Source organism: Oenanthe melanoleuca, chromosome 2, assembly GCF_029582105.1.
Source record: "Oenanthe melanoleuca isolate GR-GAL-2019-014 chromosome 2, OMel1.0, whole genome shotgun sequence".
Classification (NCBI taxonomy): domain Eukaryota; kingdom Metazoa; phylum Chordata; class Aves; order Passeriformes; family Muscicapidae; genus Oenanthe; species Oenanthe melanoleuca.
In genome coordinates, this window is record NC_079335.1 from 73,124,474 (window position 1) to 73,143,806 (window position 19,333).

The window sequence follows — 19,333 nt, forward strand, 5'->3', positions numbered from 1 at the left end:
AGAGTTTATCTGAGAATATTCTACACCTTAATGGTTGGTCCATTCCCTTATGAGAAACTTGCCTCAAACCAATTGTTCACCTGACTGAAAGCAAGGTTTTAAATTTCACCTCTAAGGATACTATTTTAATAACTGAGATTTCTGTGTTATTCAGGATATTCAATAGCAGAACTTCTTCCAAGTAATTTATTGGAACACTTCCAGTTCCCATACAATACATAGATGTTCACTGAACCAAAGGGAAAGCAAATGAAATTGATTACTCTATTCACATCATCTCCATAGGCATAAGTAGTGAAATTATTTTAGTATGGTACAAAGAAAGCAATACGAACTATTTCTGAGACTGGCATATTTCAATGGGCTCTGGATGCAGTAAAAGAAGCCATGGAAAAGCTTTAATGGAAAAGAAGCATAGAAATTATGTGAAAGTGAAAAAAAAATCCACGTGATTGGAATTTCAGAGTTCAAAGTTTCTAGTTCACTGAAAGAAAACTGGAAGAGGACCTTCAGAATGCACATGCACAAACACATTCAATTGGATAAGCACAGTTTAGCTGTAAAACATAATTTTGTTTAAAGAACATTATAATTACTGCTTCCCACTATTTGCTTCTAGACTCTCCATGAACCTAAAAGCATGCAATCAAATAACATCACCATGTATTATCACTGGATTTCCCTGCATCCTGCAGCAACATTAGTCACAATAGTTGAACAATAGTTATGGAACAAAATAACTCCCCACATTTAGCTAGGAAGATGCACCTTCCCTGTTCAATGTTCTTCCTGTTGCTAAATGGTAATGATGTGTCAATTGAGTACAAAAATTGCTCCTTTTGGCCCTGAGCAAAAACTAATTCACAGACTGCAATCAGAATTTTCGTAAGAAAATCTGGAAGATGCTCATGAAAGAAGAAGCAATCCTGACTTCATGTGTTTCTTTGTGAGATGTGAAACAAAGGGTACTTCAGATTTTAAGGGCAACAAAAAGACTCAAGAAACGTATCCTGAGTTTGGGTTGCAGCCTTGTCTAATCCCGAAGGAAGATAATGTGTATCGTGGATGAAGGTTAGAAGGCAGGATGGTAAGAACACCAAGCTATTTTATGCTGGCATGCAATCATGAAGAAGGCAATCCTGGGTTCTGGTTTGCATGAAATCTGGCAGAGTCTGCTTTATAAGTCAATTTGAATGCAATTTCTTAGATTAATAAATCAATTTGATTGATTTTATAGTTAATTAAATTAGCAATAAATTTTCACTTAAAGAGAAGATAGTCATAATTATAAAATTTTAGACTGTACAAATGAATATGGCTAATAATACATGGCTTGAAAATTTGACCTAGTGGAAATATTAAGTAATTTATTAATTGTTTTATATATCACACATTATGTATAATAACTAGAAGGCTTTAAATAGACATATAATACATCTATAAGAATTAGTATAATGTATCCATGTTAAAATCATTAATAAATATTTTATTACTAAGTTGTCCTTTAAATATGTATTAAACAGCAAAATTTTAACAGTCAATTGCATTAGTTTTTTCAGGTACTGCTAAATAATCACAACTACACCCTAATAGGTGCTGTTTGAATCAGTACTAAATTTTTTCTAATAGTTTGGGTAGCCATGGTTTTGATCATTCATTTTCTTATAAGATTCTATTTTTATTTCTATTTCTATTTTTATAAAAACATATAAATTGTAGTGCTTAATTACAGAGAGTAGCAATTTAGATACTACATATCATCTAATATTATAGCTCTATCTGTAAAAAAAGAGAATAGCTGCCTTTATAGTATACACTATACCAGAAACTCTCCATTTCTCTCTAACCATGCCATGAATATGTCTGAAATCCCATGGCGTAATTAAATTAAATTGCACAAAATGATTTTGAAAGTTTCCAGCTGTCTGATTTGTTACACTGTGCATCAGCAATCACAGTGCTGCAAGAAGCAATGATTGCAATACCAAAAACTGTAATATCCATCACTGTGTTTGAAAATTTCCAAGCTATAAATTGTTCTTGGCTTAACGGTGCTTATATGACTTACACATAACCTATGTACCATCTCTTGGAGCACAAACACAGGCATAAAATAGAAATACCATCAGTTTCTCTCAAATACCAAAAGCACCAAAAAGAATGCAAGATAAGTACATGCTATTCATATGCAAAACACACTTATAGAAGAATCACTTACTGTTCTGCAATTGTCCCTTTTTAAGTTTATGACTATAAACAGAGTCACATTTTGTTATTTCTAGGCAATAGTCCCCTCTTTACATCCACTAATCACATATGATGGAGCTATTGATTTTCTTTTCATAACAGAAGCTCATGAGATTGTTCTACCTTACAGTCAGCACTGTCTCTGGATTCCTTACCAGTATTAACAGTAACACTTGAGCTCTGATTAAACTAGTTTAGGACACTCTTAGAAAAACACCTTAGTGGTCCTGTAGGAGATAAGCCCTGAAACAACTTTCTACCCACTTGAAAAAAATGAAAGAAATTAGGAAGAAATTCTTTATTCAGAGAATGGTGAAGCACTGCAACAGGTTGAAGGCCAGGTTTGATGGGATCCTAAGCAACCTCATCTATCGAGTGGAATCTCTGCCCATGGCAGGGGGGATTGGAACTACAAGGTCTTTAAGGTCCCTTCCAACCCAAACCGTTCTACGATCCTGTGATTCTTTTTTGCCTCTCTGAATGGATAGAAACAAGAAAGTAAAACTTCAACAGGCCCTGATTCTGCCACTGTAGTCAGACAAAAATTTCTTAATATCCAGAGTTTGTGGGCAACTCATCCTTACACAGATGATGTCTAAGGAAAAAGCAGGGAAGGTTTCTCCATCTCAGATGGAATTCTCACTTACTCATTAGACTCTGGGAACCATCAAGCCCATAAGCTGAGAAAGTGCAGAGCATCTAAGACTGGTAACTGCAGACAGAGCTAATGGAACATGTCTCAGGGCTATGAAACAGGTAGTGTAAGATCTTGTGGCTCAAAGCTCTCAAAGAGGTAAGTGGCTCTGTTAAAGTTAGGACTTAATACTCTTCTTCAGGTAGGTTTGCCTAATCAGGCCTGGCTGACTTAGTAACTTATCCAGCATTCAACTCTGAATTACAGAATACTGACTATGAATCAATATCATAAATGATAACAAAAAAAATCATTAAAATGCCCAGGATACTGACACCAGACAGTTTTTTGCGATGCTGTACTGAAGAGAACTGTTTCTGTTGTATTTGCCTTAACTCATGGAGGATTCTAACGGAGAAGAGAGACTGAAAGATTGCATCATTTCTCCAGTCAGGGAACTTGGAATGAGGAGTTGAAGGAAAAAGGTTGGTATTTTTTCGTGACTGAAAACAAGCCTAAGTAACTTTCCAATACAATAGCTTTCAAAATGGCACTTTGTGAATGCCTGCTCATGGTCCACCAAAATGAAGCAACCCTGACTCTCAACCAGCAAGATTAAGTCCAGTGGTGGAATCCTCCAGCAGGAATCTAAGTTTTTGAGGCTTCAGACCAACATCTTTCAGAGATGCTGATGGCCACAGATAGCCTGAACAGTTGGACTGCTATATTCCAGCACATACAGGAGTTTTCTGAAAGTGCTTTTCCTTTAATAATGAAAATAAGCATGAGATGTGCAAAGTAACTGTACCTTTGGAGGCATGCAAATTCATGCACGAATTTGAGCTGGTAAACAAAATTAATTTTCTAAAGTAATTTTCTTTTTCTTATCATAAAACATATTCTACAAAACACTCTTCCCCTACAAGAGTGACAAAAGGAAAGACAGGGAGGGAGCCTTTATTGGGGAGTGTAGTGATAGGATGAGGTTTAGGAACTTTAAACTAAAAGTCACTAGGTTTAGATAAGATATTAGGAAAAATTCTTTGCAGTGAGAGTGGTGAGACACTGGAACAGATTGCCCAGAGAAGTGGTGATGAAAACAGAGAGAGTGGCACTGAGACAAAGACATGGCTTCTTACCCACACTCCAGATATGCTAATGCAGGATTGTAGGATATACCACTGCAGAAATTCTAGATGATTTTTAAGTAAACAGGTTGGAAGCCTGTATCTCTGAATCCAAATAAGGAAGAATTTTGAAGGTTATCTTGAGGACCTGATGCATGAGAGGTTTACAATGAAGACAAAGATTCACTTGTGTCACATGTTGACTACCAAGACATCTGAGGGTACTCAAACTGCTGAAACTGCTTTCTATTCTGAAACAATCTAGACTAGAAAACTGACGTCCTTAGCTCTTGGAGATTTAATTGCTGGGGCTAGTTCACAGCAATTGTATCACTGACATCCACAAAAGGAGGGAAAGGCCCAAGGGAAAGACATGCTTTTAAAATTCTGACAGCCATAAGCTCCTCCCACTGAATGCACAATAGATTTTCCACAAACTTCTGAATACAGTCAAATACATGGCATCAATTCTCAGTGGAGAAACTCTGAAGTAGGCACATTTCTGTAGATCAATCAGCAATTTCACATATTTTCTAGATTTTTAACCAAAGCTATGGAAAGGCAGGCTAAAGTAGAGAATTTTGAAATCCCAGAGGTTATAGGATCATAGAATTTTTAAAGTTGCTAAAGATGTCTAAGATCATCAAGTCCAACCATTGACCTAGCATACTTCCATTCAGCACTAAACCATATTCCCAAGTGCCACATCCACATGCCTTTTGAACCCTTTCAGACATGGTGATTTCACCACTTCCCTGGACAGCCTGTTTCAACACCTGACCACCCTTTCAATGAGACAATTTTTTCTAATCTCCAATCAAAACCTCCCCAGGCACAACTTGAGGCCATTTCCTCTTGTCCTATTGCTTGTTCTTCACTTGGGAGTAGAAGCCAAACCCACCTCACTACAACTTCCTTTGAGGTTGTTGTAGAGAGTGATGATGCACCCATGAATGTATTTCTACAAAATGTATTTGAAAGTCCCTCTGTTTATACTGGATTGTGGAGGATATGAAGATCTTTTCCATAAGTTTGACATAGATCAGAAAATCATCCATTATTAATCAAATTTCTATTTGGTGCAAGCATCCTGAAGGCAATGAGATGATATGCAGTACTCTGTAATTGGTGGGTGAGGAGGAAGTAACCCTCTTTATTAAGTCTCAGGAGGATTTAAAGTCAGCTTGTACATTCAAATGCCATCTAAGTGACATAGAATTATTTGAGCTAAATTATTCTTGTGGTCACTAAAGACAGTGGCTATGTGGAGGAACAGTGCTGCAAGTGCAGGAAAAGGCTGAAAGTCTGTGTACAGTATTCTATTTGTCTTATTCTGATGTGACTCAGGAAGCTCACGTCAGTTGTTACACCCAGTCCTTCAAGTAAAACTTGTCATATTGCTCTCCTTCTATCAAAGAGCCCTGAAATAGATGTGGACTGTAGTCATTGAAGGAGGAACATAATATGCTGGGAGTAACCACAACCTCTAGTAGACGTAAAATGCAGATTGCTCAGATAAAGCAATGAGAGATACATAAAGGGTTCCATTAAGATGCAGACTCTGTCTCTGACTCTCTGTCAGAGAGAGCCTTCTTACCATGAAAGAAGAGAAGGCACACTGAAGTTTACTCTAATTTTCTTCAGCAGCAGTTTCCCAGCTGCCAGTTTTATGAAATTTGCTTTTTCCAAAATCCTTGTAGTGCTTGGAATAATACGCCTCCAGTGTTAGGAGAGTAGTTAAGTACACCTAAAGCTAGCTAGCATTTCATCTTGATGGCAAGATTCATGACTTTGTGAAAATACTAAGGAATTATTTTATTATATCTTTTCTTCGGCCATAAAATATGAGAAAAATGAGCCTGAGCTTTGGAAAAATGCCTCATCCACTAATATAGTTTGTGTGGGTAACAGTATGGTATATTCCTGTACTGGGAATATGCTCCTCACAGAACAGGCAAAATTTAATGCTGCCCTGCAGGGAAGACACTGCCAGAAAAATATGCAAAAATAAGACACATACACACAAATAGAGTAGAGGGTAAGGAAACAACATGTGGCCAAGAATGAGAATACTCATTCTCCATGAGCTTCACTGAAATGTAAACAAAAGGAGGAGAAAAATAGAAATGAAGGAATAAAAGTAAATAAAAAGAGAAGTTGAAATAAATTAAGAAGCAAAGAACCCCACAGCAAAAGAGTCATGCAAGCAAAATGCACAGTGAGAATGCTCTGAGTCAGACAATACTTCAAAGGAACTGAGGTCAAAGTGTTCCTTCACTGTTGCACTGTAGGCACGAAAGCAGGCAGGGGCTATTCTCTGCACACTGCTGAAGCAGTAAGAAAGAATTTCCAGAGTAAATACCAAACATCCAATTTGAATCTACACATGGGACAAAATTATTAAAAATACAAGGGCAATAAGTGCAAAAGCTGTCTCTTCAATACAGCAAATTAAGAAAAAAGTAAGTTGGCAGTCTTTGGGATGCCAGTCAATGGGATGAAGTACTCAACGACTGCCAGTCATTGGGATGAAGTGCTAAAGACTTCAGTGAGAATGGACCAATATTCAAAACCAAGAAGTATTACAAATAAATTTCAAAATAATTTAATAAAACTTTCTTTGATAAGTTTAATTTGTGGATAGAACTATAGGGACACTTCAGAATTAACACAGACTGGTAGAGAAGTCAGGACGTATTGACAGTATGTGGCGCTCAAAGCAGGGTGCTTGCACTGCTAAATTGCATAAGGTAAGGAATCACAGACACACAGTATGAAAGCAGTACATCATCATGTATTAACAATTGTCATATTAAGAAATAGAAGAAGCCTGCTGAAAAAAATCACTCCTTGGTCTCAGTATTTTTCCACTAATCTGCTGATAGGAATTAAAGACTTAAATAATCAGGATTTTTGACATATGACAAAAAGACAAAAATTTGTATTGTGAAAACTCATAAATCTTTCATCACTAAACAAATTTCTAGCAGATCAATCCATTGGGAAAACACCCAAGCAAACAGAAAATTACAAAAAAACAGTAACACAAAGGTTGCTGAACACAGGTCTGACACCATATCTTAAGCCCTGCACTGTTATTCTAAGCATTTGAAATGGCAGCCCCTATGTATATGTAGCAACCTTGATTCCCATTCACACCCTTTTCTACTTTTGGATGCTTTTTTATAATGAAGTGTGTTGCAAATACATAATTTATGTTTATATTTCCAGCAATAACTGTAATTCAATATATTTCCTCTGAAAAACAACCTGGCACTGTAGCTCATGCAAGTCATTTTGCCCCATTAAAATCTTAGGCTGAAGGAATCCCCCTTTTTTTCCTTGAAGTAGCTAACCCACTATTTAATATACCAAGATTATGTCACTCTTTAAATCTATACTATATGTCTTACCACTAGATCAGGATGACACTTGTAATTAAAAATAATTTCCAAGCACCATTCATAGTTTACATTGCACTGTTTTTTCACACTATTCTAGCAGTCAAACTGCCTTGAGCACAATCTACACATCCCAGAAAATAAAAACAGAAAGAAATTGCTTTTTTAATAAGATATGGAAAATAAGAGTAACAAGTAAGGGCACACACCCACATACTTTTAATACTATTCTTTTTTCAAGTATACTCTGCTTTTTAAAATTTGTATTCTCCTTGATTACCTTAGGATGTACTTAGAAGTCTGACAGAACTCCTAAACTGTTTGATTTTCTCTGTAACCCCTCATATTCCTTCCTGATGGTTTCAGCTCCCATTTGATGTCTGCTCTGACTTCTTAGGATGAATTTAATTTCTTCTCATAACTTACAAATAAGCTTCAGTATTTGTACTCAATATCTAGTCTTTTGTTGTTAGTTCTTCTGTATCCTTACCCAATTCTCCCTGTGATGACAGAATCAGTTCCTTTGTTCACCTACTATTCTTCATTATTTCATGACTTTCAGATCATTGGTACTTCTGATATTCTTCTATCCCCTGTTCTCTCTCACCTGTCATTAATTATGAATTATATCAACTTTTTCAAAGTTTCTAAAGCTTTGTTCCTCCCTTCCACTGTAATGTCCACTTTGCACTCCTTCAGCTCTGTAAGCTAACAGCCAAATATTCAGCTCCCAGTGTGCTAGCAGTGCACCATTGGCCTGCTCACTTGCTCCCTGAAAAATGTGCTCTCTCATCTGAATGACCAACCTAATCTTTTTCTCAAGCTAAATTGACTTTTGTCTCCACAGTGTTTTGCTGCCTTTATTTGCCAGTTCTGTATTCCTTTATTTCCAAGTCTTTCTATGCATTAATTACAAGGTAACAAAGAAAACACAACATGAAATTCCTTATTCCATCAGAATTTTCTCTTTGATGCCTTCCATTTTCTTCATCTCTGTTTTTTTAGTTGGTGGTGAAATTTTTACTATCCTCTTTCTTATACTCTCTGTACTCTGCATGACTGATACTTGCTTACCCAATTCCTTGTCAGTCTCTCATTTACCTTCAGATTTTTAACAGAAAGTAGACAGAAAATGTATTTTGCCTTTCCCACCACAGAAAAAAGCTTCAACTGCCCTCTCCAACAGCTCTGCTATCCTTTTGTTTCTAAACTCATTAAGCATGCTACTTAGAACTGATCATAATCACCATCTACCCAGTGCAGTCACTGAGATGACTGTGAGTGTATAAGCAGATGCTAACAAAAAAAAAAGAAAAAATTTAAAAAAAAAAAAATAGTGTGAGAAGTACAGCTACTATATCTATGCTGATGACTGTCATTTAGTTTTCTGTTTCAGATTTCTCTCTCCTGTCAAAACTAGCATTAGGCTGCTTCTATCACTTTTTACCATTCAATTAGGTTCATTAAAATCTCTAGGATTTGCTTGTCCCAGTCTTCCTCAAGAAGTATAGTTTTGTCACTCCAATACATTAATTTGTTCTTGGAATTATCTTAAATTTATCAGGAATTATTTTAAATTTAAATAAATATTTCTAAAATTTGCATGTTCTTTCTATGTACATATTTAAGACTATTCATACATAAAAAATTAATTACTTATCATCACTTTTGTCTTATGTCTCAATTCCTATATCACATCTTTTAAGCTCATGGCAAAATTAATTTTCTCAGTAAGTACAAAACTTTTTCAAGTACAATTCCTTTTATTCCACTGCTTTGACCAGTTACTGGCCTTGTTTTGCCACTATGATGGACTCTCTTCTCCATCACATGAAATTAAAAAGACTTGATTTGATTTTTTAAGTCCTTCCAGGCATTTATTGACATATTAATTACCTTCTAATGACTACTCAGGCATTGAATCTCATTAATTCAGTTCTTGATACCTATCTTTATTTTACAACAGCCCTTGCATAGTGCCTTTGATTTCAAAGGATGCCTGTGAAGGTTCATCATTTTCTTTTCAAGAGACCTCTTAAAACACCTCCCATTTGAGATGCCAAAAACTGAATTATAGTTAGAAATGGTTAGTGTACCAGGGCTCTCGATACCAGGGCTTGTGTACCATGGATTTGTCCCTTATCTCTTGTTCAAACTTCTTTGTAAATTGTCCAATATTAGAAAAACAACCTTTTTTGTTCTTTTTTGTCACTGACATATGGAATAGCATGGAATAGTATCCTTCTGGATATTCAGTACAGGAAGAGACATTAACAGATTGTTCTTAGCACATTGTGCAGTTTAGAATACGGAATTGCAGATTTCAGCCTTTTTCCTTTCCCCTTCTTAGTTATGCCTAGAAGAATTTAGTGCTGTCATCCAGCTGAGAATAGTCATTAGCAAAAACTTTTACTAAACATTTACTACATAATTTTTTCTGGACACTGGCCTCCATACTGAAATATTTGAAGAACTTGACTTTTTCACTTTTTAACGTAACATGCATTCACATATCTGCACTCTACAGAGTTTTGCTCATGCTTATCTAGTTGATGCCAGTGAGCTTTCTCAAATGAGTGAGCATTAGGTGTTAACAAAATCTGGAAAAGTGAAACCTTACCTTTTGAAAAATAGCACCTTAATTTTTTTAGCTATTTTAAGAAGTCAGGCCTATCAAGTAAGCATTTACTTTTTAAAATAAATTTTGCAATTTTTCTGATATCAGAAAAGGTGTTGAATTAGCATTCAACTAGGTTTTAAATTAGCACATCCATAGACTGTAACACTTTTGGAATAGGTCCATTCCACCAAAGTACCAGAATATAATATCTTAATGAACAGGATTTATTAAACCATTTTATGATAGATTACACTAACAGTGTAGAAAAAGATACTCTCTAAATATCATTACTGTTCACTTATAGAAGTGACAGGTATTAGCACCAAAGTATATATTCTTAACATTTGCATGATTCCATTCCACTTTCAAACATTACTTCTAAATCTTACAAGAGCACTGACATTCTTCAATATACATTCCTACTCAAGTGCAATCTCCTAACAGTTAATCGCTTAGCTATTAATCTACTAACAGCTCAAAAATTAGATGGCACCAATAAAAATAAAACAATTTGTTTATATTTCTTTTAGGAATATATTTCCTTTAGGAAGGAAATCTGTACAAATTATAACCTTAGCAAACGAATAGAAAATATTTCTTTTTGCACTTTTTTTCTTTTTGTTAATCTCAAATTTAATGCTTAATTATTTTAATTTCCAAGTCACACATTAGAAGTTTCTCTCTCCTTTTTAAGCCTTTATAAAAAAACCTTCCAAAACTCCCTGACTAAAGCAGTATTTGTTCCAGCTCCCCTCATTACAATGTGAGGGGCAGTAAGGAAATTTTCTAGTTATTAACATAGCCCTGCCTATTATTGGATCAAATTCCACCCTGCCAATAAAACAAGTCCAGAAACATAAGCACATGTTTTCATTAATGAACTACTGCAAGGTTAAATACATCTTTCTGATATGATCCTAAGAAGGATACTGAAAAAATTCCAAATCTCTGTTATACATCATATCAAATGTCATCAACCTATTTGTCTGCTCATCTTCCACAGTTAGTCCATAGGTTAATTTGGGAGTTTTTTTATGTTTTAAGGTTTATTCCTATAATAAAATCTACGTGTTTCCAGGATCAGATTCTTAAAAGTGAATTATGTAGTAGCTGCTGAATCTGGAACTGGAACACTGACACTGGAAGAATTTCTATCGGAATAGAAATATTCTGTTTCTTGAATGTACTACCCCAGAAGAGGCACCCCTTGAAGATGACTTTGCCTTCCATGAAGCAACAGAAACCACAGAACATTTTAGATATTAAATGGAATATTCACATCTATTCCAATGTTCTGAATGAAAACATAGAAAAATCTCTTCTTTCTTAAGTCTCTACACATTGCTACATTCCTTAAATACACGAGGTGAAAGCAAACCTGAAGAGCTGTTGTAAATCTGCATAGACCTGAGAGTAAATAGACCAGGTTTGCATAGACCTGGTGTAAATCTGCATTCACCTGAGAAAAAGCTGTTTTTGTTAATAGCACCAGTTTTCTCTCCTATGACATGGCCTGCAAAGTTCTAGTAAGTAGAAAAAGACTGGTAGACACAATTCTGGGAAAATGGACTGAGGCGAACTACTGGTTGCTGAGAGAGTAAACCACTCTTGTCCAAATATTTTATATAATTTAATGCAAGAAGTCCGGCTTTTTTGGGAACTTTAAAGTACATTCACTGCTTCAAATGATGATGTTTTAAATTCCTTCTGTATTGCAACGGTCTCACCCTTAGCTTTTTGCCAAAACTAACCAAAAAGTTACCTTAAAACAAACTTTTGTGTAGGGTAGAAAACAACTCAGGATGTGTCCAAAAGTTTAAGCCAAGACAGTTGCTAAAAATGGCCAATACTATTACAGTCAAGAATATGGGGGAGTGAGTGAGCGCATTTTAAGAGTGATTTCCCTTATAAAATTACAGAGATGAATGCAGTTTGAGACTTCTTTTAGATTCTGTTACTACAAAAGGAATATTCTGTGTAGGTGACTGAGAAAGGTACTACTGTGTTCCCACAAAGAGATGGGTGATCTTTTGGGTGTCAGGAATTTGACCTCAGGATTGTATGTCTAACTTATTATTTGAGTCGCAACTCCATGAAATCTTTCTGTATGCTATTTTGTCAAGAAAGAAAGCATAGACTTAAATGATTTACCTAAAAAATGAAAGACAGGGTTAAGAATAAATCAAATATTAAGCTTTTGAACAAGAAACATGAATTTGGTTTCTTTCCCTCCTCCCCCCAACAAAAAAAAGAAAAAAAAGGTGACATCTAATGCAATGAATGGCATTTAACTTTTGTCTCCAGTGTTTTTCTACTTCCCTTGTAAGCTTTGCCAAACTTTGCTGACTACTGTGTCATCTACTGACTCTGCTTCTCTTTTCACAGAAACTGAATAGTTATTCTTCAAACTTGGGCTTGATTCTGCTGTTTACAGATAGATATCTAATGATGTCCTTTTTTTGAGATGTCCTTTAATATCCACTTGTCCTCCACCTGCAGTTTCAGAGTCCTTCATAAGTTCTGTTCTATCTGCTATTCTGTGTACACATTTTGGCTACCTTAGGACACCTCAAATAGTAATAGATGCCTCTTTGCAGGCAACTGTGTCATATCTTTGTTGTCTAACAACAATTTTCAGATACTATAATTGCAAACTATTGCTATTGTAATCTTTGCTAGGAAAAGGATGAGATTCTGTGGATATGCAAGGAAAAAAGGCCTTTTTGAAAGGTTAATAACAGCCAAAAGGATTAAACTCCATGTCAAACCATGTCTGTGTAAACAGAATCTACCGCCTTCATTTTCTGAGGTGTTTTATAAATCCTTTACATTTTTACATCATAAAGATTCTATCCAGGAAAGTTTAGCAAAATCTTTCCTTTGAGGATTTATAAAGGAAAAAAAATTGAAGTCCACTGGCTCTGAAAGTACTTGCCTCTAATCTGAACAGCTGTAAACAAATACTCCAGATACTCTGTACCCAAGGAATGCTTATCACATTCACACAAGTGCCATTACCATCCAACCATGTCTTTGTTATAAAACTTCAATCGAACACAGGCACAGAAATATGGCCTGAGTGCTCTGGCCTTTGAGAGCTCCATCATCTCTGAGCTCTTATGATCAAAACTAAAAAAAGATACAATTATCTTACTAAATGTGTTCCTCAGATGTTATAAAATACAATTTCCAAATTGGAATTTAAAGTCTCTAAAGAATCTTGATATGCAAAGTGGTATTAAGGCTTCCCTAAGAGATCTGCTGGAGCATTGGGTTTCTCCCCCCACCTCTCCCTGAACATGCTACCACTACAATGCTCTAACTTCCAGCTCATGTTCTGATGCTGCTGAAACAGAGGAGTGGAAAATGTTACTGCACACTTCAGCTTCTAAAAGAGCTACTGGTGGACAGAACTTTAAGAGTGTTCTACTGCTCTGAATTGTGCCAAGACTGAAAAGTCAAATCTTTTTACATTATTATAGTAGATGAATACACAGACAACAGAAGCTTTCTTTCACCTCGCCCCTCTGGACCCCAAGCTTGAAGAAAGAACAAAATCAACCTTTGAGTGAGTCTTCAACAAACAATAAAGACACGTTTAAAGTTTAGAAAGTGAATCTGGGAGATCCAAGTTTTCTTAGCATGATTTAACTACTTACAGAATTTACCAACTGCTAAAGACCATTTCTACAGCAAGCCAAAAACTAGGAGAACATAACAGAACCAAATCACTACACATTTTAATATTTAATTGGTTTTAAAAACCAACTTCAAGTGGGTGCAAGTGCTGGCTGACATAGGATCTTCTGCTGTATTCCCAAAAACCTTGGAAGTAGAAGCAAGAATAATTTTGTTCTTAAAAAATGACTGAAAAGACATAGGTATTTTTAAAAGAACAAATTACCTGACAAGGCCTTTTCATTTTAATGGCTATAACATGGTATCTGTAACAGCAGAGTTCACAGGTCCATGACCCTCTTTCACTTATCCACTTTAAGAGGCAAAGCTGATGCGTGTATCGTACTGAGCCATCGCAGCGGCACGGGTTTAACAATTCACCCTGGAAAGGCAATACAGAAACATCAACTTTAAAGGAACCTTTCACATACATGTACACTTGATACCAAAATATTTAGGGGTGTGTAACAATGACCTGGTCTCAATTTCTCCATGTGGAAAAGCATACATTTGTGGCTATGAAATACTCATAAATGTAACTGTCTTAAAAATACCTAGCTGCTTCTACTGAGAAATTCCAGAAAGCTGTCTACACATGTTCATACAGCTGTGTGAAACAACTGAAATATTACCATGCATTAAACAACAGTACCATTAGCCCTTTCAAATACATCAAAAGCTACCAGAAGTGGTTGGGTACATTTCTCCAAAAGCTGTTTGAAGTCATCACTCAAAAAAAAGTGTGACGTCAGATTCCAAGAGAACCTTGCTCTTGGAGCACGGCTCTCTGCTGTCAGCCAGGACCTTAAATAGCGTAACTAAGCACTTCTCCCAGTACTTTCTGTATTATATAAATCGGCTATTCTCTTCTTTCCAACTCCAAGACAAGCTATAAAATGCTAGTTACAGATCCACTGGTGATATTATGCCAGTAACGTCACGACAGAAATGATACTTGGAGCATCTCAGCATTACCTGTAAGCTAACGCTCTCATTTTAAAGTCTAACAGAAACCTGAGAAATTCGTACTGTGCAGAGTCCCTCAAAGGTGAACCAGGGAGCGCGAGCGCCAGAGGACACCCAGCGTGCAAGCCAAAATCCCGGCAAAACCCCCGAATTCTCCCAGAGCTGTGCGCCGGCTCAGGCTCGCCCCAGGCGCTCCCCGCAGCCAGCTCGCACGGCGGCAGCCGGGAGGGCGATTCCGAGATCAGCACCAGGGACAGGGCTCGGCCCGCGCCGGGGTGCGAAGGCGCGGTGCCGCCCGCCCGCCCGCCCGGCGCCGCTCTCACCTGCTCGGGGCCCTGGAAGCAGATCTTGCAGATGGGGCCGGCCCCGCCGCCGTGGCCGCCGCTGCCGCTCTCGCTGCTGCTGCACACCGAGCGCGTCTCGGGCTTGTCGCCGCCGGCGGCCCCGCTCTCCGAGCCGCCGCTCCGGCCCTCGCCCTCCTCGGGGCTGTCCCCGCTCGCCTCCCCCGCCCCGGCCGGCAGCTCCAGCGGGGCGGCGGCGGCTCTCGGCGGCTCCCCGGCAGGCAGCACGACGCTCTCCGAGGCGCAGCTCATGCCCCGGGGCACCCGCTCCCCCGGGGCGGGGACGGCCCGAGGCGGCGGATGGCTCTGGGCAGGGGGCGGCTGCGGGCTGCCGGCGGCGGCGAAGGTGACCCGGCGCGGCCGCTCCCTCACGGCCCGGCGCGGTGCGAGCGGCGGCGCGCGGGGCCGCGGGCGGCGGGGCGGGGCGGGGCGGAGGGAGAGAGGGAGGGAGGGACGGGGAGAGGGCGACACGGAGAGAGGGAGAGACTGAGGCGCGGGTCCGGCAGCGGGCACCGCCGCCCCGCACCGCCCCGGGAAAGCCGCCGCCCTCGCCAGCCGGGCGAAACCCCTGCCCCTTTCCGGGACGACAGTCCCTGCCCGCTCTCCCGCCCCCCGGCGTTCCTGCGCTCCCTCAGCACGGCTTTCCCCGCGCCCCCTGCCCGGGCACTGCCTTTCCTTCCCCTCCCGGGCCCCTCCTGCCCTGCTCCGGCGCTCAGGGGGCTCCTGAACCAGCCCCTCAGGGGACACCCACAGATCCTCTCCTTTATCGGGGTTTGGCTGCGGGAGGATGCAGAACGAATATTCAACAGTTGTTCTTTGCGTGTGAAACAGTAGCTCTCCCAGTCTTCTGTGGCTGGCTTTTTTCATTTTTTTTTCTTTTTCTTTAATTCATTACATCACCTCATTTTCAAAATTAAAACTGCTAAAAGCATCATGATCAAATACCTTCTAAAAAAAAATCGTCAGCGGTTAGAAATTCTTTAAAGTTTGGCTGGGGCTGTTGAAGGAAAGTAGGTGTGAATTTCAGCATCAAGTATGACACCAGCGCACATTTGATCTCGTGAAGATGATAGCAACAGTCTGTGCAGGGAAGGAGAGAGAAATATAACTTAAAATAAAAAACAAAAAACAAAAACAAAAACAAAAAAAACCAAACCAAAAACAATTGCTAAGCCATATGCTTTTCCATAGCCACATTTAGATCCAAAGTGTGATGGAATCACACGCCTTCCTCATTGGCAGCTTGTACGTAGTCTCAAGATGAGGGAGCGCCTGATGAGCTCAGCCGGCGCCTTCACTGGCTGTGTTGTGATAGTAGCGGCTTTCTCGGTGTGGATATTTTATCAGAAGACCAAAGCAGCCCCCAGAACCAAGGCAGCCCCCAGAACCAAAGCAGCCCCCAGAACCAAGGCAGCCCCCAGAACCAAAGCAGCCCCCAGAACCAAAGCAGCCCCCAGAACCAAAGCAGCCCCCAGAACCAAAGCAGCACCCCTCAGCCCACGATCTCACAGCATCACGAGGCTCTCAGGCTCTTCAGAGGGGCTGCGAGTGTTTTCCAAACACCTGGTCCGACCTTTCGGCCTGGCTGGAGACCAGCTCAGCGATGTGCTGTTGGCAGAAAAGCATCAGACCTGTATTGCAGGAGAGTGACATTCAAACCAGTTGGGGCAAGGTGCTGTTAGAGCAGTTTCTGTCCCCCTAGAGTCTGCATCTATCATGGAAGCCATGCAGCAGACCTGTTAAGGACAAAAAACAGCAGTGCTATTTACAGTATTGCTCTAAAAAAAATGCATATTCAGAGGTTGACCTCTCATAGTGGAATAAGAAGTATCATTGTAACTTTTCTCATCAGCCACTAATTCCGGTTCTCATGAAAAATCTATTTTTCTGGCAGTCCTACATCAGCTAAGTCCGTGGTGGCCATTTAGCTTGGCTTTAGAACAAGATTCTCCAATCCTAAAATTACATTTGTTCACAAGGTGGTTGTTAAGTAGGTAAATAACATAGTGTCATCCAGATTTGATAATGTAAAGCAAAAAAAATAGCACATTGACAGACATTTTGATGAACAGCAGATGCTGTGGAGTTAGAAAATTTTCTACATATAATTTTTTCATAGCAATATAATACCTGAAGGGGTTGCCAGAGAGGCTGAACAAAAGTGAAAACAGAGCTAATCAAATAGATTAATTCTAAAGAAAGAAGAGGTAATCACAAAAAATGACGGGGAAAAAAAAAAGGAAGTGTCAGAACAAACAGATGAGTCAAAAATACTGGGTAGAAGAGAACTAAAGCAAAACCAGAAAGAAAAGACAGTGGAACTAAAGGAGTGGAGTGAGAAATGAATGCTAAAAAAGTTACTGAGCCATATCTGAGTAATACAGCATGCCCTTGCCATTTGCTGTATGTGGAGGTTTATGCCATTTTGTCTCTTTCTTTTGTTTGTCAGCAAAAGTTCAGTAAGTGACATGGCTTTTGGAAAGGCTATAAAAAGAAGATAAAAATGTCAGCACAGAAATCAAATTACTTCTTAGTGACAGAAAAAGAAAGAAAGATGCGACTGTACAGAATAATAGAGTGCTTTAAGAAGGTCAATCTTTTCTACCTAATCTTACCCAAAATAAATGTATAACATGACTCTTAAAAGGAAACACATCTGACATGAATCACAATAATTTTTTTTTCACACATATGTAATTATCTTGGAGAGCTGATTGTGAGTGGGTATTTCACAAGTGTGAGTTTTTCAACACATCACCTGTTTGCCTGTCTTCCAACAGCTACTGGCACGGTGGCTAAAACAGAATTACAAAGGCTATTGATGCCTGTGCTTCAGAGAGCATTGGAGTTGTTTGGGAGGAGATGCCAACAAAAGAGCAGAAGGGGTGGAGAACATTCTGTAACTCAGCCTCCAACCGAAGCAGCGTTCAGCCTTCTGCTGAGCGAGAGAGGAGGACTGGAGCCAGAATCAAAGATCGAAACAGAAAGAAGAAAAATGTAAAGCAAGAAAGGATAATTCACTTCATAACAGCAGTAGTGTGGGTGGTTGGGAGAAAGAAAAAAACGAGGAGCTGAAACCAGGAAGAATTTATCTGTGATTAAGATGGTGAAGTGGAGCTTATAGGATTTATACTGAAGCACAGCTTTGCTATGCATTTCTTGAAGAATCTTGAGCAAGTGACCTCAAGTGGGCTGAACAGAGGTATCTGGTTGCCTAAACACAGGCAGCTCTTCACACACCCAGACATGTGTCCAACAGCCTCCAGAAGACTGTGGCTGTAACATCTGCCATCTCTTTTGGGAACAGTGGGACATTCAAACCAGCACTAGACTCCCAGATGTGAGGACATCTCCCTTAGTTTAGCTTCTTCTATACTGAAAAACTGAAACAATAATATTGTTCACTTTCTCTGTTTTTGTTCCTACCTCTTCCATTATCGTATGTGACATTTTACTGGCAGATTCAGGCCGTATTTGTACAGTCTTGATCTTGGCATAAGTATCTAGGCATTATAACAAGACAAATAATAAGGAACAGTGATACAGATAAAAATAACACCGAAGTAATAAGACTGTGGGACAGTGAAATGAATTGCATTTCCAGCAGGCAATGGAGGAGGCAGAAGAAGTACAACCCCTGGGGGAACAGAACTTGTTGCTCCTCTATTTTCCTCTGTTCTGCTCCAGGTACATTCTCTTCTCCACTACGCCAGCTCCGCGCTGTGCAATATTTTCCTCCAAGTAAAATAATGGAAACTCATACCAACTCCTTTACTTGAGGAGAATCAGCTGTAGGTAGAACATTCAGGAACAAAAAAAATATGAGGAAGGTGTTTGAATTAAAGGAGGAGAAACGTTCAGGGAACAAAAAAATAGGGGGTATTGTTTGGTTGTTTTTTTTTTTTTTTTTTTAATTTATGTATCAAGATAAACACTTCATGCAACTCTATGTGCAGAAGAGGTTGCACAGGAATAAGGTGTGTAGGTAACAAACTGCTCAGGGGTTATAGGAATGGAAGCACTGTGTTGCTGCACATTGAAAACTGAACACTGCTCATTTTTTTCTCTCAAAAAATTTCCGTAACACATTGACCTGTACCATAAATAGAGGAACAAAACAGCTCAATGATGAGTTACTTCCTTTTTGTTGCTTCCTGTACCTCTGAGGAAAACAAGATTATATAGTCCTAAAATATTAATAAGGGAGCAAAGGGAGTAATTGCCAGTGTATTACATTCAAAACAGAATACTTATGAGATAGTAGAAAATTAAATCTACTTAAATAATAATAGAGTGACATCATTCTATTTGCTGAATAC

General features: G+C 38.9%; 1 protein-coding gene across 1 annotated transcript in view; it reads right to left on the reverse strand.

Annotated features, from left to right (window-relative positions):
• Positions 1-15,266, reverse strand: part of MARCHF11 (membrane associated ring-CH-type finger 11) — a 31,384-nt gene extending 16,118 nt beyond the window's left edge. Inside the window, exons 1-2 of the mRNA XM_056484487.1 lie at positions 14,997-15,266; positions 13,934-14,089 (exon numbers count right to left, since the gene is read on the reverse strand). Coding sequence (XP_056340462.1) covers positions 13,934-14,089; positions 14,997-15,266 — 426 coding nt within the window. The remainder of the gene's footprint in view (positions 1-13,933; positions 14,090-14,996) is intronic.
• Positions 15,267-19,333: the final 4,067 nt, after the last annotated feature.